General features: G+C 47.2%; 1 protein-coding gene across 3 annotated transcripts in view; it reads left to right on the top strand.

Annotated features, from left to right (window-relative positions):
* The first annotated feature begins 12,518 nt into the window (after positions 1 to 12,518).
* Insr (insulin receptor) overlaps positions 12,519 to 21,836 on the top strand; it is a 138,128-nt gene continuing 128,810 nt past the window's right edge. For all 3 annotated transcript variants that reach the window (XM_028857383.2, XM_037198401.1, XM_037198400.1), the window contains exon 1: positions 12,519 to 12,969. In XM_028857383.2, the coding sequence (XP_028713216.1) occupies positions 12,870 to 12,969 (100 nt within the window). In that variant the 5' untranslated portion in view covers positions 12,519 to 12,869. The remainder of the gene's footprint in view (positions 12,970 to 21,836) is intronic.

Raw genomic sequence — 21,836 nt, 5'->3', positions numbered from 1 at the left:
CCATGGTGGTCATGGACTCACTTTCAGAAAGTGTTAGAAAGCCCTTCCTTTTATAGGTTGCCTTGGTGTTTTGTCACAGAAATTGAAAAGTTACCAAAACAGGTAGGGAGCTGTGGGTGAAGCCAAGAGTTATGGAAGGAGTATGAGTATGATAAAAGATACGTTGTATAGAATTCTCAACAAGATGCTTGCCCATTATGCATGGAGCTCTGGGTTCCATTCTCAACAGCGCATGAACCAGGCATGATGGTGCACACCTGTCAGCAACACTGGGCAGATGTCATCAGGATTCTGGATGGAGGAAAAAGAGTTGTAGTGTGGATCACACAGAGGTTCATGAAAGAAAAAAAGGAGTTGGAGATGGGGGGAGGGTGAAGGAAGAGGAGGAAGAGGAAAGGAGGGAGACAGAAGAAATAAAGCCAGGCTTGGGGCTGGAGAGATGGATCAGCAGTTAATAGCTCTGGCTGCTCTTCCAGAGGTCCAGGGTTGGATCCCCAGCACCCATATGGCAGCTCACAACTATGTGTATTTCCAGTCAGGTGATCAATGCCTTTTTCTGGCCTCTAGGGGCACTGCATGCACATGGTGCACAACCCCTATCCAACACATAAGATAAATGAATGAAGTAATTTTTAAAAACAAAAAGAAAGCCAGGCTTGAAGACACAGGCCTATTGTCTTGATTGTTTTTTTTTTTTTTTTTTTTTTTTTTTTTTTTTTTTTTTAACTTGACACACACCAAGGTCTTCTGGGAAAAGGGAACCTCAATTGAGAAAATGCCTCCATAACATCAGCATGTACATCGTGCATCTGTAGGGATGTTTTCTTGATTGATGATTGATATGGGAGGGCCCCGCTCACTGTGGATGAAGCCCACCCCTGGACAAGGGGGCCTGGGTTGTTTAAACGAAGCGAGCTGAGCAAGCCATAGCAGCACACTGGTAGCAGTGTTCTTCGACGTCCTGTGCTTCAGCTCCTGACTCCAGGTTCCTGCCTTGAGTTCCTGCCCTGACTTACCTCAGTGGTGGAGTGTGACCTGAGACTTGTAAGCTGAAATAAACCCTTTCCTCCCTCCAAACTGCTTTTTATCACAGTCATGGAAACCCCAGCTAAGATGCCAGACACCCAGCTATTCAGGAGGCTGAGGTAAAAGAACCACAGATTCAAAGCTAGCCTGGGCTACAGAGTGAGTTCAAGGCCAGCCTGAGTAACTTGGCGAGGTCCTGATACAAAAAAAAAAAAAAAGACGACAGACTGCTTGCCCACCATATGCAAGGTCCTGTGTTCAATATGTAAAAACAGATAAATAACAAATATATGAATAAAGTAAATGTATTGAGTGAATTATGAAAATGTCTTTATGTCCTTATACATCCCACCCAATTAATCTACATCAATTAAGATAAAAATTAAAATGCCACATAACTCTGGTAAATGCACTTGCCACTCACACCCAGTGACCTCAGTTGGATCCTGGAACCCATTTAAAGGTAGAAGGAAAGAACTGACCCCACAATGTTGTCTTCGGACCGCCACATGCATGATGTGTCTTGTACATATACATCACACAAGTTAAAAATAACCCTTCCCAAAAGATTTGAATAAGGACCCAATGAAAAATTTAAGACCAAGAATGCACCAAGCATATATACCAACAATAATAATAAAAAATAAAGAAACTCTGTGCCTGGACTGGGGACATGGCTTAGTGAGCACAGTGTCTCCCTTGCAAGAATGAGGACCTGAGCACAATCCCCAGGACCCACGGGAAGAGGTCAGGTGGAGTGGCATTTGCTTGTGACTCTGTGGGTCAGGAGGTGGAGACGGAGGATCTCTGGGGCTTGCTGGCCAGATTCCAGGCCAAGTAAAAAAATCCTGCCTCAGAAAACAGAAAAGTTGATGGTCATCTGAAGTTGACCTCTGGCCCCACATGCATGTGCACAAATGTGTGCATACCAGGAATACACACACAAAGAGATAGCTCCCAATTGGCACCAAGGATGTTTGATAAAGCCCCGAGATCATATTATTTTATATTTACACATATATGTAAATATATACACTGATATCACACACACACACACACACACACACACACACACACACACACACACACTGAAGTTATGCCACTTGAGCTGACAGTGCTCCCCACAAGAGCCACAGACCATGTAACAAAATGCTGGTACCAGGCACGAGAAACCCCCATTTGAGTTGTTGGTCAGGGGAGTCTAAGTGATTCCCCCAACAAGTATGTGCTATTGCCCTTGGTTACCTCAAAGAGACTGAAGGTAAGTCTCTCTTGCTGAAGACACAGTATAGTTAGGACACAGGATTTGGAAATTTCAAGCTTGATTTGACCTGGAAGCCTTCTTCCTGCAGTCCAGGTTTCGTCATACAGAAGATGTTATGCAAGCTGCTAAGAAAGCGGAGCAACCAACAACCCTGTCCAACTGTGAAAACAAAGAGCTATAGTAGACATGGTAAAGTACCCCTAAATGTGCAACAGTGGCGGTCATATCTTGACGGTAACCAACAGCTGTCTAATAAGACAGAAGGCCCACTCAGTAGGCCGGAAGTCATGCCTGGGACATGACTACCTGGGGCTATTGAGGTCATGGATCATAGAAGAGAATATATTATCAGGACTTTGCTAGACCAGCGTAATTCCTAACCGCGTCATAAAACTTATCGTTACGCCCACAGGTAAGTGTAATGCAGGCCTCTCATCAAAGAAGCATCTCTCTACAGTAAACAGAGACCATTGCAGAAAACCAGAAGAGGTCATAATTCACAAATCAAATCGTGCGGAACGTGGCCCTAATGAAGACATCTACAATACAAGCCCTGAACCTAAGGAACAGGGAACATGGAGGAAAAAAGGGTAGAGAGACTGTAAAAGCCAGAAGACCAGGAAATCTGCTGTGAGACTGTATCTTCAAGAGGTGTCAAGGAAGCTACGCACCCGTGATAGTTCAACAATATGGCTGCCCAAACAAGACATGAACAAGGACAGTGTCATGTGGTACAACTTCTAGACAAGGCACTAAAGACAACTAATGACTGCTGGGAGAGGGAGAATTCCTTTTCCTCAGGGATGATTCCCCCAGTGGGTTATCCTGTACTAAGCGGTCAGTCTGAAATCATACACACACAAGCCACACTGAATGGACTCAGCAGGTTATATTTATTTATGCATTTATATATGTAACAATAATTAAAAAGAGGCCATCAGTTTGAGTGGTAGGTGAGGGGCATGGGACGGGTTTGAGGGAGGGGACATGAAAGAAGACGAGAGAGAGAGAGAGAGAGAGAGAGAGAGAGAGAGAGAGAGAAAGAGAGAGAGAACACTCCTGGGAATCAGAACAGACTAATTACAAAGCATCCCCTTCCTTATAGGAATTTCACACCCTGACTGTATTTCCCCAAAACTTCAAATAAAGCCCAGAGGGAAAAATAGGAGAAAAAAAAGCACATATTTTCCTATTAAGTTGTGATTGCAAATTACTCATGAAAGGTGTTCGAAATCTGGAGAGACAGAACACAGGAAATAAAAATCTGTGACTGTGGCTGGAGTGATCTAAGTTATTTCTTGAAAGTGATTATCAAAGGCCACGTGTGGTGGTGGTGGCGTACGCCTTTAGTCCCAGCACTCCGGAGGCAGAGGCAGGCAGATCTCTGTGAGTTCAAGGCCAGCCTGGTCTACAGAGCGAGTTCCAGGACAGGCTCTAAAGCTACACAGAGAAACCCTGTCTCGAATCCCCTCCCACCAAAAAAAGTGATTATCAAATCAACACCCCACCCTATCCCTACCGCCCCCACCACATCCCTACCACCCCCACTTCATCCCTACCACCCCCACCCTGGCAATGTCACACTCCAGCTAGGATACTTACAACAAGAACCACCCCAAGGAAGAATTCAATGAAGAAAATGTGATTTTAATGCTGGTCCCAGTGACCGAGCAGCCCACCACAGAACATCCTATGGAATCAATCGTTTCTTCAACTGAAGACCTCAAACCACCAGTTCCCCATCTGCAGACTTCTCAGCAAATCAAAGCCTCAAGGATATCCAGAGCCCTCCCTGAAGGCAGACGTCCTACCTCCTATTAAGGATGTGTCCCGGAACACTCATAGGTGTTATCATAACTTGAATACGGATGGCAAGAAAATAGAGGTTTATTTGAGACTCCAGAGACATTCATATTCTAAACAAAAATGTCAGATTCCTAACACATTGCTTGAGGCCAAAATGAATCCGGTTCCCAAGAAACCCAAGATAGTCACCAAAGAACCGGACTCAAGAAAATAACAAAAGTAGGAAGAGAGAGGAGAGTGTTATAGTTGAAGTTGTGACTTCAGCCCGGGAGTCCATGTTTGCAGGCTGGGAAAGAATTTCTATGAGAGCTGTCCAGCCTGGGGCTGTGAATCACCATCCTCCTCCTTCGGTGGCGGCTTCCTGCTACAAGCCTGGATCCAGGTGGTGATCCTCCACAGCAGGCTGCTCCCTGCAGACAGGACAGGCTGGGTTCACCTGCAATGTCACACTGGTCAGACCGAGGTTCCAGACACTCCCCAAAGGATGATTTCTCTCTTCAGTTACGAGCCTGTGTTTTCCCATTCCCAGGAGTGGAAGATAAAAGGCTCTGTCCTGAATGTGTTCAAAGCAATACGAAGATCATGAGAAACTTTACAAGAGAGAGAAGCTGTGTGGGGAATTACAATATGCTACCCCGAATGTGCTGCCTGTAGACAATGTCAGGTTTTATTCTGGTCTGAAGGGAGTTGGAGGAAGCAAAGAGAAAGTTTCTGTGTTCCCTATAATGGCTAAAAAAACAAACAAAACCAACAACCACCACCACCACCAACAAAAAACCAGGACTTCAGAAGTCCTTCCTCCTGTCTCTACCAGGATTGTGGAGTCTACAGACAGTTCAACATCCAACTATCTAACAACGTCCCGCTGGATCCTAATGTCTTGGGCATGTTCTGATGGCCTTGCCTTGGACCTGTTCAATGCTGTACATTTTTCATAGCTTTTTTTTTGGTGGGGGGAGCAGTTTCAAGTTAGTAAAGCAGAAAGTACACACACTCTGCCTTAAGCTTTTTCTATTAAAACAACATCATGATGCTTTTAAAAAAACCAAAACCCAAACCAAACCAAAAAACGTGTGAATGGGTCAGATATTTCTGTGGTGTGTATATATGTGTGAATAAATGTGCATAAGTGTGTGTAGGTTGTGTGCATTTGCGCTTGAAGGCCAAATGTCCACCTTAGGTGTCATACCTCAGAAACTGATCCCCTTATTTGATTTTTTAGTATTTATTTTTATTTACGTGTATATGTGCATGTCTCTGTGTATGGATGGGTGCAGTGCCCTCTGGGGCCAGAAGAAGGCGATGGATATTGTGGAACAGGAGTTCCTGATAGTTGGGAGCTGCTTGACGTGGGTACTTGGAAGCACTGAGCCGTCATCTCTCCAGATCCCTGCTTCCCCATTGGATTTTGAGACAGGGTCTCTCACTGGGACCTGGTCCTTGCCCACTTGACCAGGCTGACTGGTCACTGAGTCACAGAGACCTCTTGTGCTTGCCTCAGCTCTGCCATCGTGAGCACACACCCCCATGCACAGACTTTCCTTTTCTTTTTTCCCCATGTGGGTTCTGGGAACCGAACTCAGTTCCTCAAGCTTGAGTGGCAAACACCTTACCTGCTGAGTCATCCCCAGTCCTGTGGACCAAGCTGTTTGAGGACAGTGTACATTTCTTGGGTAAAGGAAGCGTTTAGATTGTTTTGGGTTTTGCTCTATTGAACTACACAGATGAATTTTTGTCACTACCTGCCTCACTCCCAGGAACAGATCGGTGCAACACAGTAAATATCTTGAAGTGCTATCAGTGGATCAAGGAGTTAATGCAATATATTTGCTGAAAGTAGTTATTAAATCACCCCTAGTGATTGGACCTATCTATTTGTTTATTTATCAAGACAGGGCCTCATGTAGCCCAGGCTGGCTTCAAACTCAGTATGTAGTATTAAATTTCTGATCCTCCTTCCTCTATTTCCTGAAGACTGGGATGACAGGTGTGAGCTATGATACCTAGTTATGTGCTGCTGAGGATGGAGCCCAGGGCCATGTGGATGCTAGGCCAGAGCTGCAGCATTCTGTGTCTCCAGCTCCTGACTGAGCCAATTTAAAGCAAGAATGTAGGAGACTGCCTTCCCATATACCTTTGTGCTGTGTCCACTGTATTTGAATTGTTAGTTCATGCCTTTAATCCTAGCAGTTCCAAGGCAGAGGCAGGAGGATGTCTGTGAATTTGAGATCAGCATACTTTATATAGTGAGTGTCAGGCCAGCCAGGGCTATGTGACGAGACCCTGTCTCCAAACCAAAGCAAGTGTTTCAAAATTATGTGCGTGTATTTCTTTGTGTGTGAGTGCAGTGTTTCCAGAAGCTAGAGGGGGCGTCAGATCTGCATGGAGCTGGAACTGCAGGCTGCTGTGAGTCACCTGACTTGAAAGCTGGGGACTGAGCTGAGGTCTTCTGGAAGAGGACTCTGAGAAGCTGAACCACCGTCTCTCCAGCTCTGCAGATTTTAGTGTTTGAGTTATTCCTAAAATCTTAATTTTCTGATGTGTGTTGTACAATTCATTGCATGTGTGTACGTGTGTCTATGCAGGCCAGAGGGAGGCATCAGGAGTCTTCCTTGATTACTCTCCATGCCTCGAGGTGAGTTTTCTTGATGAACCCAAGTTTACCGATCCCAGCTGGTCAGACGGCGGTTTGCCTCGGGTGTGTTGGGATTACAGGTGGTTCTCACTCCTTCCTGCCTTAGGTGCCGGGAATTCAAACTCTGATTCCCATTCACAGTTGCTTGGTCAACACTTCATCCCCTGAGCTGTCTCTTATAGCCTTAATTTTTGCATAGTCATATATATTATTTTAAACTGTATTTTTGAGCCAGGGCCTTACTGTATAGCCCAGGCTAGCCTTGAACTCTGGATCCCCCTGCCATAGCCAATAATGCTGACATTATGGGTAGGTGCCACACACCCAGTTACTTTTAAAGTTTAAGCCGAGGACTCACGTCTTGGTTAAACAAGCCTTCTCTTTATACACAATAAAATCTTATTCTACCATATTAAAAAAAAAAACCCATGAATTTGTGACATTTGCATGGAAATACACCGAATTGTAAATTATTATGTTAAGTGAAAGCAGCCAGAGTCAGAAAGGCAAATGAGGTGCCTGGCAGGAGCAGAGGCAAGCCTTGGACCCACTGTTCCCTGTCCCCCAGCGCTGGGCTGCCAGGAGCATGCTGTCATGCCCTACTTCTGTGTGGGTGATCTGAACTCAGGTCCTTGCCCTTGCTCAGCGAGTGCTCTACTCAATGGGCCACCTTTTTTTTTTTTATTTAATGTTTTCTGTTGTGCCTGTTTACTGTTTAGATACAGCACTCTGCATGGTGTCGCGTAGTAGACAATGTTTGGTGTAGAGTGTTTTGAAGTTTGTAGCCTAGTAACGACAAGGCTGCCCCATACAGCCCAGACTGTGCTATCTGGGCTTGTGCAGATACACTCCGTGACATTTGCACAGGGAAATAAAAAACCCTAATGATGCAGCTCTCAGCACAAAGCCAAGTCACTGGCTGCATGTTGAAGACAGAGGCGCAAGGGTGATGCCGCTGCCGTTCGCCCTCATGGACAGCTCTTGCCTGAATCAGTCACCAATGAAGAGATTACAAGCTACTAATGCTCTCCTTCCATCACCGTGATTGACCCACGGGTTAGAGGAGTGTCTTACCACTGAGCTACACTCCCAGCCCTCTTTCCACTTTTTCTTTTGAGACAGAGTTTCACCGAGTTACCCATGTTGGCCTTGAACTTGCCCTGAAGCTCAGGTAGTCTTTGAACCTCAATCCTCCTGCCTCAGTTTCCTCGGTAGCTGGGATGACAAGTCACCAGGTCCAGCTCTGTGTGTGTGTGTGTGTGTGTGTGTGTGTGTGTGTGTGTGTGTGTTTAAGAGTCTGGCCTCAGACTTACTGTGTAGTGAAGGATAACCTTGAACTCCTGCTCCTCCTGCCACTACCTCCTCCGTGCTGATATCAACAGTGTGCACCCAACTCCCGGGGTAGAGTTGCTAGGACGCCACCCAGGGTTTCTTGGATGCTCCACAGTCACTGGATCACCTGAGCTCCAGCTCTGGCCCAAAGTAAGACTCTGAACGCACATAAGGAAACAGTTTATTGTGAAGCAAAGAAGAGTGACTGTATGTGCCACTGTGCACACGTGGCGGTCAGAGGGCGGTTGATGGTCGCCTTCCACTTTATTTGTGACAGAGTTTCTTGATTACCGCTGAAGACGCCAGGTTAGCTGTCCTTTGCCTTTCTGAGTGATTTTTCCAGTCTCCACTTCCCATCTCCTTGTAGAAGTGTTAGGATAATCGAGGGACACTCTGCTGGATAATAGGGGGCACTCTACTTCATCCATGCTTATGTAGATTCTAGGGATCTCAGGTCCACATGTTCGGCAGCAAGCCATCTCTGCAAAACAAGCTGTCGGTTACTGTGTGGGCCAATTCCATTGGCAGTCACACCAAATAATCAGGCCCCAATAACAAAAATAAATCTCTTGGGGTACGAGATGGTCTACAGCAGTCTTAGTCTTAGGGTGGGTGGAAGCCAGAGATGTGCTGATAACGGCTTTTTCTTTAAAGTCTACCTGTTACTTGGGTCAGAGGCAGAAGTTAAGCTAGATGATTATTCAAGGTCTAAGACAGTGTGTGTGTGTGTGTGTGTGTGTGTGTGTGTGTGTGTGTGTGTGTGTTGGTCAGAGGACAGCTTGTGGGAGTCAGCTCTCTTCACTCTATGGATCCTGAGGACTGAGTTCAGGTTGTCCAGCTTGGTGGCGAATGCCTTTACTCACTGAGCCACCTTCCCGGCTCCTGACTCTAGGGGACAAAACTCCTTCTTCTGGCATCTCTGGGCTCATGTTCCTCCCTACCCCTGCAAATAAAAATAATATTGGACATGATGGTGCATGCCTTTAGTACTGGCCCTTGGGAGGCAAAGGCAGGTGGATCTCTGTGAGTTCAATAACAACTCAGGCTACACAGTGAGACCCTATCTCAAAAGCAAACAAACAAACAAACAAAAAAGAAAAGAAAAGAAAACAACAACAAAACCCCAAACCTGGCTCTGAGGAAATACAGTGTTTGCCTCCCAAGAATGGAGACCTGGTTTAGATTCCCAGAAACGCATATTGAAGACTGGTGCATGGGTTGTGCTCCAAACCAGTGACCCCAGAGCTTGGAGGGCAGAGGTGGAAGTATCCCCAAGGCTCGCCGACTCACTGGTAAATTTCAGGCTCAGCGAGAGACTCTGTCCAAAAAAAAATAGGTTGTAGACTGATCTAGGGAGACACCGGATGCTGACCTCTGGCCTCTACAAGCTCAGGTGTGCTTGCACATACCCCGCACATGCTACCTTCACAGATGCACACATGCACACATGAACACACAAGTCAAGCACACCCGGATGTGAAGTCTGAGCATCTGCACCTTCTCATTCCCACCCATGACATCAGGTTCTCCTCTCCCCTCTCTGCACACCCACACCACCTGAAAGCCCCATGGCCACTGCAGAAGCCCTTCATTTCACGGGGACACTTTCTCCCAGCTTCTCTTGGCTGACATCCTTCTCTTCAGATTTCAGTTTCCAATATTTCTCCCACAGGTGCTTCTCTATCTACCCCCTCCCTCAACACACAACACAGGACATACATGCCCACCCTACAAGGAAACACACCGTGTTGACTTTGTGTACCGGGAATCCCTTATTACAAGCGGTGTGTTGATTCTTCCACTGAACAAATATTTATTAGCCAATGGGTATGTCAGGCTTGGGGTTGTGGGGACAGACGGATAAGCAATGACAAGCAAGATAATAAATAAGAAATTCAGGGAGGGCTACACACAGGATGGAAAGGCCTGGGGAAGAGAATGTAGGGACCGAAGGGGGTTTGCAGACTGTGGTCAGGGGAGGATGCTCACTGGAGCAGAGTCTCAGCCAGGAAGAGTGACTGGGGGCAAGAACTGGGTGAGGCTTTAAGGCAGGAGTACATTTGCATAATGTAAGAACCACTTTCCTAGCTCCTAGTAAGGGTTTTGATTTTTGGTGCTTAGGGTTGAACCCAGGGCCTCATGTGTGTTGGGCAAGTGCTCCACCAAAGAACCACAGCCTTAGGCTATAGTTGGAAGCTTCTCGGTTCTCACCTGGCCCCGAGGTCAGGGTGAATCTCTCCCACCCAAGCTCAAGCAGCCTCTTATAAAATAATCATTCAGAGGCTTAATATTAATTACAAACTGTATGACCTATACCTTTACTGGTCTGCTGACATCTCTCTTGACTCTGTTCTTCTTCTCTCTGTATCTCTGCTTGGATATCCTGCCTGGCTGTAAGTTTTCTTGCCATAGGCCAAAACAGCTTTATTTATTATTTGGGAGTCACACATATTCACAGCATACAGAAAGACATCCCCCAACACTAGGCCACCACTAAAAAGTAATTTTGAAAACACTTTTATTTAGTGTGTGTGTGTGTGTGTGTGTGTGTGTGTGTGTGTGTGTGTGTATGCATACCCTGTGGGACCTTAGGATTGAACTCAGGTCCTCAGGCTTTGCAGCAAGTGCCGTTATCTGCTGAGCTATCTCATCAGCCCCACTGTTTTGTTTTGTTTCATCTATCTATGTATCTATCTATGTATCATCTATGTATGCATGTATGTATGTATGTATGTATGTATGTATGTATGTATGTATGTATCTATCTATCTATCTATCTATCTATCTATCTATCTATCTATCTATCAAAGACAGGATCTCCTGTGTTCCAGGCTAAGTTCAAACTCCTGATCCTCCTGCTTCTACCTTCTGAGATTAAAGACCTGCCTCCCCAGGTTGGCTTCTTGTAGCACTCTCTCTGTCTCTGTCTGTCTCTGTCTGTCTGTCTGTCTGTCTGTCTGTCTCTCTCTGTGTGTGTGTGTGTGTGTGTGTGTGTGTGTAGGCCAAAGGTTAATTTGAGTGTCTTCTTCTATTCCTGGCTATTTTATTTTTACTTTTTACAGATATTGTCAGACCCATTGCATAGGCCAGCAGCTACAGATATGGTGGCAATCTGACTGGACACGAGAAGTGAAGGATAGAGGACTCTGGACTTCTCATAGTCCTAAGGTTACAGCTCTTCATTGAAGGTGGTTGGGTAGGGATGTTAGTGAATGATTTTTTTAGACATTTATTCAGCCACCTACTTGTATGCACGTTGAAAATGGACCACGTCTACTTGGGTCCTATATGAAGTTTCTAAGGTTTTCCTAGAAGCTTTGTTATGTTCTAGGAGTCATTTCTTTATTGATTTCCGCTGGAATCCAGTGCTGCGTAGAGGGGCTCAAGCCAGGGAACACAGGCGGCTGGCATTGTGAACACGTGGCTGTGGCCTGGAAGCTGGTGTTGGCCACGCTGCTCACTGGGGAGGGAACTTGTGGGGCGCCCACTAGCTCCACAACTGGGGGAATCCAGTCAGGCATTAGTCGTAGAGGCTGAAAAAAAAGGAATCAAGAGTAAAGAAAGTGAATTCCCCATAGGAGACATAAAAAAAAAAAAAAAGAAGTAAAAACTGTAAAAAACAAGGTCTGTTTGGTTGAGCCTTGCATCTGGGAGCATCTTGGGGGCTCTTGCGATCGGAGTCTCAGAGCTACTTGGGACGGTGTTAGAATAAGACTCCTAAGTTCTGACATTGGGTCCCAGAGCTGTTTGGGGCGTTCGTGTCCGGAGGGATTTGGGGGCGTTTCTAGGCTTTTAAATTGTTATTTCGGGGCTGTTTGGAGTGTCTGGATCAGACGGAGATCTGGAACCTCCGTGTTATTTGGGTTTGTTGAGGCCAGGAGGGGATCTGGGACGTTCCTAGCTTTTAAATTGGAACCTTAGGCCTGTTTAGTGGTGTTCGATTCAGGCAAGGATCTGGGGCTCCCCAGGTTTTTAAACTGGAACCTCGGGGCTATTTGGGGGCGTTCGAGTCAGGCGCGGAGCTGGGCAGCTCCCGAGATCTGACATGGGAGTCTCAGAGTTGTTTAGGGGATTCATGTCAGACTAGTATCTGGGGACACTTCCAAGCTTTTAAATCGCAACCTTTTTAAATAGGCATTTTGGGGTGTCGGAGTTGGGAGAATCTGGGGTGCGCCCCGGGCCTCCAAAGTTGGGGGCTCCACACGAGGAGGCAAGGAGGCGTGGCATTGCAAGCCCTGGCCACGCCTCCCCGCGCTCGGCTGGCTTGTCCCCTCCGCGGGCCTCACTGGAGCGCACAGTCCCTTCCCAGCTCAATCCGCGCCACCTTTTCCCTCGGCCCGCGCGGGGCCCAGCTGACGGGCCGCGTTGTTTACGGGCCGGAGCCGAGCCCTCGCTCCCGCCGCCGCCACCAGCCCAGGTGCCTGCCCGTTCGCGCGTCCCTCTGTCTCCGACCCCGCAGAACGCGACCCACCCAGAGCTGCACGGGGCGGAGGAACAGGAGGCCTGGAAAGGGGGCGCACGGCGGTGAGCTCTGGACCCTGCGATTGCGGGCACCGGACCGTGCCTGGGTGACCCGGGGCCGTCTGCGGGCCGCGCCGCCTCGTTGGTCGAAGCCGAGGCCTCTGCGCTCTTCCCGGGACCGTCCCAGGGCCCTCTTTATTGGAGAACTGCGGCCCGCGAGCCACCGGCGTGGAAGAGAAGGACGCGCGGCCTCTGGCGCCTCTCCGGCGACCTCCTCGCGGACTATGTCCCCAGCGGGGCGGCGTGGCGTGCTCTGATCGCTGGGGTCCCTGCGCTCCTACAGCCATGGGCTCGGGGAGACGACGTGAGACGACGGCCGTGCCGTTGCTGGTGGCCGTGGCTGCGCTGCTGGTGGGCGCAGCCGGCCACCTGTACCCTGGAGAAGGTAAGTCTGGGGTGAGGGGGAATCACAGCGTGTCGGGGACACTCCTCCCATCGCCCCAGCCAACCTAGAGCCCCCACGCTAAGGAGTGGGGGTCAGGAACACCCCTCCCCACCGCCGCTATCAACCTAGAGAGCGCTCCCTTTTGACTGAGTGTTGGGGACACCCCTCCTATCGCCCCACACAACTTAGAGCTATCGGCCCCCCCCCAGGACCCAGGGTTACAGACACCCATCTCACCATCCCAGCGATAGAGTACTCTCACTAAGGATTGAGGGTTGTGGCACCCCCTTTTTCTCACGGCCAACCTAGAGCGCCCTCCCTAAGGACTGAGGGTTGAAGACACCCCTGGAGTCTATGTAGAGTCCCCTCCCTAAAGACTGATCATCTTTCCCCTGGGGAAGGAGTAATAGTGAGTTTGGTGGCCCTGGCCCTGCACGAAGCCAGCTGACCTTGGCCTTTGCCCGCTGGACTTGTGGCTGTGCACCCCGCGTGTGCCCAACTTGGGTCTGAGGAACCTTGCCCTAGTACCCGCCCAGCCTTTGGGTGTCCGTCCCCATGGCTCCTCTCAACCAGATCTGTTCTTTTCTCTAAACCCAAATCCGCACCTCTCCCCCCCTCCCGAGCTCTTTGGGGTCGCCTTAAGGAAGTAGGGTTACTACTGGGTTGCAACAGATTCAGGCAGCCAAACACCTGAGAGTTTAAAGCCAAAGCCAGGGTGTCCTCATGGATGGAGGACACTTGTTGGAAAATCGACTGGTGTGTACAAGCTCATGGCTGCTGTGTTTATAATTCTCTGCTTCCAGATGTCTAGAGGCAGAGTCTACATACCTGCAGCAATCATAGTAACGGGGGGGGGGGGGGAGCTTTTGGGATCGTTGTAATTAGAATGATTATGAGCCTCCAGGCTAGTTAGCTTATTTCTTCAGAACCTCCCCGTGTTCCCTGGAGGCCCAAATTGTTGCACACCCATTTCAGAGAGGGCTAAAGCAAGGCATGTTTAGGATGTGTAACCTCACTTGTTCTGAGGCTGTTCTTACACCTTTCTGTGCCTGGTTATGGCCAAGGCAGGAGGATGGCCAACGCAGGGGGATGGCCGGTTTAAGACTAGCCCAGATATTGAGGCTAGCCTGGGCTGTGTTAGACCCTGTTTCAAAAAACATGCAATGAAAAGTATCTTCCGAGTTACTGGTTCAGATCTCTTCTCAAAAGGAAATTAATTACAATGAGGAAGGGGTCAAGGAAGGTGAGAACTTCAATTTGTCTCTGAATGAGGGAGGTGTGTGTGTGTGTGTGTGTGTGTGTGTGTGTGTGTGTGTGTATGTGTGCGCCCATGAGCGTGCCTATGTGTGTTTTCAGAGGCCCTAGGTTGACACCAGGTGTTTGCCTCTGCACTCTTAACCTCATGTTTTGAGACAGGGCCTCTCAATGAACCTCGAGTTTGCTGATTGGGCTCTGCTGACTAAACAGCAGGCCTCAGGCTCCTCCTGTGGTCATCTCTTTTACCACTCGGGTTACAGATGTGTGTTGAAGTGCTGGCTTTTAGGTGGGTGTTGGGGATTTGAACTCCAGTCTTTGTTCTTGAGCAGCAAGCGCTTTTACCCACTGAGCCATCTCCCCAGAATCCATGGTTTGGGTTCTTATTAAGAAAATCCAAGATTTGTTAACACCTCTGCTGCTCCATGAGGCTCCTGGGATCACCTCTGCTGCTCCATGAGGCTCCTGGGATCACCTCTGCTGGTCCCCAGGCCTCCTGGGATCACTTCTGCTGGTCCCCAGGGCTCCTGGGATCACCTCTGCTGGTCCCTGGGGCTCCTGGGATCACCTCTGCTGCTCCCTGAGCACCTTGGGATCACCTTAAGGAAGTAGGGTTACTTTGTGAGTGTAACTGTGCACTTGGGCACACAAGTGTGGTTCCTTGAGTTCTGTTTTTCATGTTTGGTAATTAATTGTTCATCTGTGCCTGGACTTCCTGTGCTCAGGAAATGGAGCTTCTGTGGCTTTGAACACATGCAGTGTTCACAAGGACAGGGCCTTGTATTTGTTCTTCACTGATGTTAGAGCAGTGCCTAGTGCATAAGTAGGTGAGTATATATTTGTTCCCTAATGGCAAACAGGTAACCAAGACACTGGAGTCTATGCAGTAAATGTGTGCCAATAAGGCACTGCCTGGCTGGGCATGTGGCTCAGTACAGTGCTTCCCAAGTGTGCATGAAGACCCTGGGGTTCATTCCTAGACCCGCATAAACCACGTGTGGGGTCGTAAACCTGTCATCACAGGATTCCAAAGGTGGAGGCAGGAGGATCAGGAGTTCGAGGATGTATAGTGAGTTTGAGGCCAGCCTGGGCTACGGGAAACCCTGTCTCAAACAACAAGAAGAATAACAAAAATCCCTGTTTTCTGGAAAATCCCCATACTTTGTAAATATGATCTCAGTGAGTCCTTGTCACGTGCTTTCAAAGCAGTAGCACCTGTTTCTGTGTGAGAAGGAAGGACAGGCCCATTAAGGCTGCTAACTGACCACTTGGCTAGGACTGCGGTTCCCTGCCTGCCTACTGGGGTTCTTTGTTTCCTTACTTTTTAATTAAACTAATGAATTTTTAATCATCTTGAGACAGGGGCTTACTGTGTATCCTTGAACTCCCTATGTAGAGTAGGCTGCCCTCAAACTCAGAGACCTGCCTGCCTCTGCCTCCAAAGAGCTGAGATTAAAGCCACACACCATTACGTCTGGCTCTCTTGTTTCCTTATTTTTGAAATTTAATTTTATTTGTTATAATTGTGTGTATGTGGGGGCAGCATGCATATGTCACAGCTCGAGTGTGGGGGTCAGAAGACAGCTTTCAGGAGTCGGTTCTCTTTGCACTGTGGGTTCTGGAGCTTGGACACAGGTCATGAAGCTTGGCAGCAAGTGCTGTTACCCATCTCGCTTGCCCTTGTACTGGATTTCTTAACAAACACTTGCTCTTTTGGATTGGAAGCTTCCTGCCCCTGCTTTGGGGTAATCGTTAACAAAACTCAGTCAAATAAATGAGTTGCGATGCCTCTTAGAGGCTTGGTGTGGGGGCGAGAAACTTTCTAGAACATGCGTCTGTAAGGTCCGGCAACAGGGTACTTTAGCTTGGGGTGGGAGGTGGCGGCGGTGGCGAGGATCTATGTGATGTTTAAGAAAGGAGTGGGTCTTTTTTGGGGGAGGTGTCCCTAAGGGCGGGGTACTCAGTTCTTCTCTCGGTGGAGTCTTGGTAGCTGGGCTGAGCTGGGCAGTGGATGGCTCTTCCTTCTCTCTCTTGATCAGGCTAGCTCTGGGCTGAGATAGCTCCTGTGAGCATCATGAAGTTAGCAGACAAGGCAGTGTGCAGTGTTGACAATGGGAACCTTCTGAGCATTAGGGTGTCTGACTTTTGGAGGCATGGGTAGTTGACTTCTATGGGTCTCGTGTGTGTGTGTGTGTGTGTGTGTGTGTGTGTGTGTGTGTGTAGTGGATATACGTGTTCATGTGCGTGAGTGCACATGTGTGAGGCCAATACCAGATACCTTCCTAAGCTGCTTTCCACCTTATTTATTTTGTATTACTATTATTATTACTACTGTAATTATTGTTCTAATTTTAAATTAATTTTCAAATTATTTTATTTTGTATATGTATGCGTGCCTGAGTGCCTGTTGTGTGCACATGTATGTGTGTGTGTACTCACATGTGTCAGGGCACGTATGCAGACTCAGTTCTTTCCATCCGTCTTGCCGTGTGTCCCAGAGATCAAACGCGTGTGTGGCAAGTGTTTTCACCTGCTGAGCCATGTGTCAGACCCCAAGCGAGCGTCAGCACTTGGGGTGGGTTCATTCTGGATTGTAGGGCTGTCCTCGCTCTGCTGAGACGTTTGGTGGGCACCCTCGGCCTCTGCTCGCTTCAAGCTGGTGGCATCTGGCTGTCTCTAGGTCGCCACAATGCAAACTAGCTCCAGTCACGACAGGTTGTCTGTCTCCGACACCTGCCTGCAAAGGCCTTGCTTTCGCCTCCTCTCCTTGTTCTAGAATCTTCCACCCCCTCACCCCCACCCCACCCCCGGTGCCCATCTCTCCTGGGCCTACAGACACTCAATGCACCCTACACTCCGTTTTCCACTTCTGACCTCCAGTTCTGCGGCCCTCCTTCAGGACACACTCTGGCTGTCTTGTCTGTTGGTCACCACAGGATGCCCGGCTTATGTCTGAACACAGCCTGGCCTCCGCGACCACTCTGGGTCCCTGCCCCTGGGAGGCGTTTTCACTTGTGGCTGGCTGTCCTGTGTTCTGTGCCGCCCTCCAGCAGGGGTAAGCTTGTTCTTTCCCGTGTGCTGGGTGTAGACTCCCTGACCTTCACCCCTCTCCTGACCCACTGGGTCAAGTCCATCTAGTCCAAGTCTTTTTTTTCTACAACAAAAGGGGTCGGTAAACTGTGGTGCTGTGCTCAATGCACTGGTTTAAATAAAGTTTTATTGGCACAGGGCCATACACCCTGTGTACTCCTTCTTGACTACTTTCACGCCCTAATCTTAGGGAGTTAAGTAGTAATAATAACACAAAGATATTTACACTTTGACCTTTCACCTGGAGTTTTCTGGATCAAGCTTTTTTTTTTTTAGGTTCTGGGGTCAGACTGAGGAACTTGAACATGGTACACAAGTGCTCTGCACTGGGCTGTCATCCCAGCCCTCTGTAACCCCTCCGCATCTCGTCCTTCCTGCTTTCTTTCCTCTCCTCCTCCTCTCCTTCCTTCCCTTTGTCCTTTTTACTCCCACCTCCTTTCCCACTTCCTTCTTCTCCCCCTTCTCGTCTTCCTCCTTTCCCCGCTAACTCTAACTTATTTCTTTATTCTCTTCTTTTCCGTTTTGGAGACAGGGCCACATGTGGCCCAGGCTAGCTTCAAATTCCTTATGTAGCTGAGAAAAACGTTCAACTCTCGGTCTCCTGCTTCTGCCCCTGAGTGCTGGGACGGCAGGTGTGCCCCCCCCCCCACCGGCTTATGCAGAGCTGGGGATGGAACCCAGGGCTTTGCTCTGCCAGGCCAGCACCCCAGCACTTGAGCCACACCCCCAGCCTCTCATTAATAAACGTAACTAACTGGCATTTATCCGTCCTTCATCTGCCTGCTCATAATTTGCCACCATGGGAACTCAAAGTCCTTTCCTCTAGTCATTTAAACAGCACTGTCCTGGGATCGGGCATGTGGCTCGGTTGGGAAGGTGCTTGCTTAGGCATTAGTGTGCACGAAGCCCAGGATTCTATCCACAGTGCTGCTTACACCAGGCATGGTGGTGCACTCTGGTAAGTCCAGCGCTTGGGAGGTGTAGACAGAAGGATCAGGAGCTAAAGGTCATCCTCAGCTACGCAGGGAGTCAAGGCCAGCCTGGGCTCTATGAGGGAGGAGCTGTCTCAAAACAAAGAGGGAGGAAGGGTCTGGAGAGATGGCTCAGTGGTTACAGGCAGTGATGGCTCCTCCAGAGGCCCCGAGTTTGGTTCCCAGCACCCAAGTCGGGAGACACTTAACTGTCTGTAACTCCAGCTCCAGGTGTCACTGAAGGAATGCACAGACAGACAGACAGACAGATGTGTGCGTGCACACACACTCTTAAACAACAACTGGATGTGATGTTGCACGCCTGCCTTTAACCCCAGCAACTCAGGAGGCAGAGGCGGGCTGATCTCTGAGAGTTCAAGGCTAGCCTGGTCTACAGAGAGAGTTCCGGGCCAGCCGGAGTTATATAGTGAGACCCTATCTAAACAGACAAACCAGAAAAAAGCAAACAACCAAAATTCAAAAAACATTTCTCCCCAAAACAACAAAAAACAAGTAACTCCAAACCAACCAAAGTTTAAAAATAAATAAATGTTATTTATTTTTTTTTTTTTCATCACAGGCAATTTATTTTGTTCTATTCATTCACAGTTAATACAGAAAATACTTGGAAACATTTTCATATAATGTTTGACACAGAAATCATCAAATAGAAGTATACAATGTTGACAGGAGGCAGTACATTTATAATTTATAACCCCAAATGTATTTATAAATTAGAAATGGAAAGATCTACAAATGAAATTATGAAGGTTCACCAAAGTCATTTAATCTGTCAGTTTCTCATTCATTTTTATGTCTTAATAATATTCTATTGTATGAATAAGCCACATTTTATTTCTCCAGTATTTGATAGCTATTTGAGTTGTTTTAACTTTTTTACTATTAGCAACACACTGCTGTAAACCTTCATGTACATGTTTCATAGGTGCACATTTTCAGTAGTTTGAGGATATATTCCTAAGGGTAGAATTGTTGAGTAACAGAGTAACAATGTTTTGCATTTTGACCAACCACCAAACTGTTTTGCCAAAGTGGCACACCATTTTACAATCTCACCAAATCCTTGTTTTTAAGGTTCTGATTTTTGTACAAAAGCATTCAATCATTCTGTCAGACCAAACCAGGAAAAGTAAGCTATAGTTCAGAGCTGTTCTATTCCATTTACTATGCAAAGCCATTCTTGGCGTTTGCAACTCTCAGCCCTTTTGAGTATTCTTGCAGTGTTCACCTTTTCCTCCACCACTTTTTTTTCTTCTGGTTTATTTCTATCTATTACAAATGTATAAAAAATCCTCCATCAACGCTGCTGATAGCAGCAGAACCTTGAGAAATATACCTTTGGTTTGCCTCAGAAAAGGAACACATATTGTACTGTAAAGTTTATAAAATTGGCGCAAAACATTGTGATAATGTTACAATACCAGTTTTAAGAGTTCAGTGACTAATGGGGAGCCGATGGGATACACGCAGAACTGTGAAAGCGATCTCACTTAGCCAGCTGTACACGTAGACTGTAAATCTACATTCAGATCATTTCTGAACTAAGACTATCATCTCAGTTTATCTGTTGAGGTCAACCAGGAAACCCTAGAATATACCTTGATTTTTGCAAAAAACAAAATAGGGGGAGGGGTTTTTTCAGCATTTCAGTCCACGAGTAACAGTATCCTAACAGGCAAAGTGTTCTCTCACTGTCAACATAGAATGAACTGCTGCTGGAGGTCAACTTGGGCTTTAATTTGCATTAGCGCTTACATGCATAGTAGTCCAAGTTGTTGACCTCATGACTTTAAAAAGTAACTCTAAAAAAGTGAAATGGCCCTTCTTGGAAGACTAAAGAAAGACATCCAGCCATAGTTGTAAAAAGTCTCATCAAAACAATATACCCTTTTATGAATTACGCCCCAATTAAAAAAAAAAAAAAAAAAAAAAGTAGCCCAAATAAGAAGCAGCTCTGAAAAAGAAAATATAACTTAAGATATTTGAAAAAAACAAGGTGAATACAGGTTCAAAAATAATTAAGATACATTTTCTTAAGGCTACCTAGAATTAGGCTTTAAAGAATTCTACCATTTCAAGTTTACCACTAGTTACTAGATAACTAATAAATGTTATTTTAAACAAATGACTGTTGCTGTTTGAAGATTCTATGTGAGCTGGAGTGCTGCCCCTTCTGAGACGCCCCTCTTCCTATGGGGAGAGCCCAATGGTGCACAGCTGTGCCTGTTCCCAAACACTCACCCTTTCCCTCTCAATCCTGTGATTCCAAAATTCCATCCTGGCTAAAAATGAAAGGTTAGAAAAAAAAAATGACTTTTCTTTCTCTACACTGTGTTCTGTTTCTCTCCTCCCCCTGGTCAGTTAGTTCATGCCAACTACAAAACCTGCTTTCTCTATGTATTTACCCATTCTTTTGTTTTTTAAGGTTTTGTTTTTAATTATGTGTCTGGGTCTGGGTTTGTGCATGTGAGTGCAGTGCCTGTGGAGACCAGTAGAGGGCGTCAGGTCTCCCTGGAGCTGGAGTTCCAGGCAGTTGTGAGCTGCCCAACGCCAGTGCTGGAATTGAACCCTGCTTGTCTGCAAGAGCAGTGCCCACTCTTAACCACTGAGCCATCTTTCTAGTCTTGTTTTTGGATTTAAAACTGTCTACAGAGAGGTGTGTATTCCAACAGTCTCAGAACAACTCCATCAGTGGCCAGACTTCCTCATACCACCTCTTTGCTGTTTTTATTTTTAATTAATTAATTTATTACAAAATTTTTCTTAAGGCAAGAATTTGCTATGTAGCTCAGGCTTGTGGGGATTATTGTGCCTCTGCCTCCAGATTGCCAGGATTACAGGTATGTACCACCTCGCTGATGGCATAACCCTGTCCCTGTAACCCTTTTTTCCAGAATGAAAGAAAAAGTCCTTTAATCAGATGAATAAATTCTTAAAACTGAAATATTTAGTCCTCTTATCTTTAGGCTCTGGAATTTATAAAGCTGCTTATTTGGTGAAACTTATTTGGAACCCTTAGATTGATTCTCGTGGCACACTTTTGTTTTATTTGAGGACACTGGAAAGATTGGAGCTTTGACTCTGCAGGCCGGCCAGGTCACACTGCAACGTCAACACTAAATTGGTCAGTTCATTCTGTGTTCGTTGCTGGAGGTTGTTGCAAGCGTGTGTTTTGTTGGTGTCTTCCCCCCCCATTTGAGGCAGTATCTCATGTAGTTCAGGCTGGCCTCAAATTCACTGTGTGGCTAAGGCTGGTCTTGAACTCCTGACCCCCTGCATCCACTTTCAGAGTGCTGGGATTACAGACACACACTCCCACACCTGGTTTATGTTGGGGATGGGACCCAGGGCTTTGTGCCTGCTAGACAAGCACACTACCCACCGGGCGCCGCTGGAGCCCGCAACTGTCTGTTCTGTGTGTGGCTTCCTGTTTGCTCGTTTTTTGCATCCCCCCCCCGTTATTTTGCTTAAAATGACCCGAATATTTTGAAGGTACAGTCTTTTATCCGAGACGTGAAGGCCACGTCTCAC

This window comes from Peromyscus leucopus, chromosome 23 (genome assembly GCF_004664715.2).
Source record: "Peromyscus leucopus breed LL Stock chromosome 23, UCI_PerLeu_2.1, whole genome shotgun sequence".
Classification (NCBI taxonomy): domain Eukaryota; kingdom Metazoa; phylum Chordata; class Mammalia; order Rodentia; family Cricetidae; genus Peromyscus; species Peromyscus leucopus.
The sequence above is the reverse complement of the archived record's forward strand: the minus strand, read 5'-3'. Positions and strand labels throughout refer to the sequence as shown.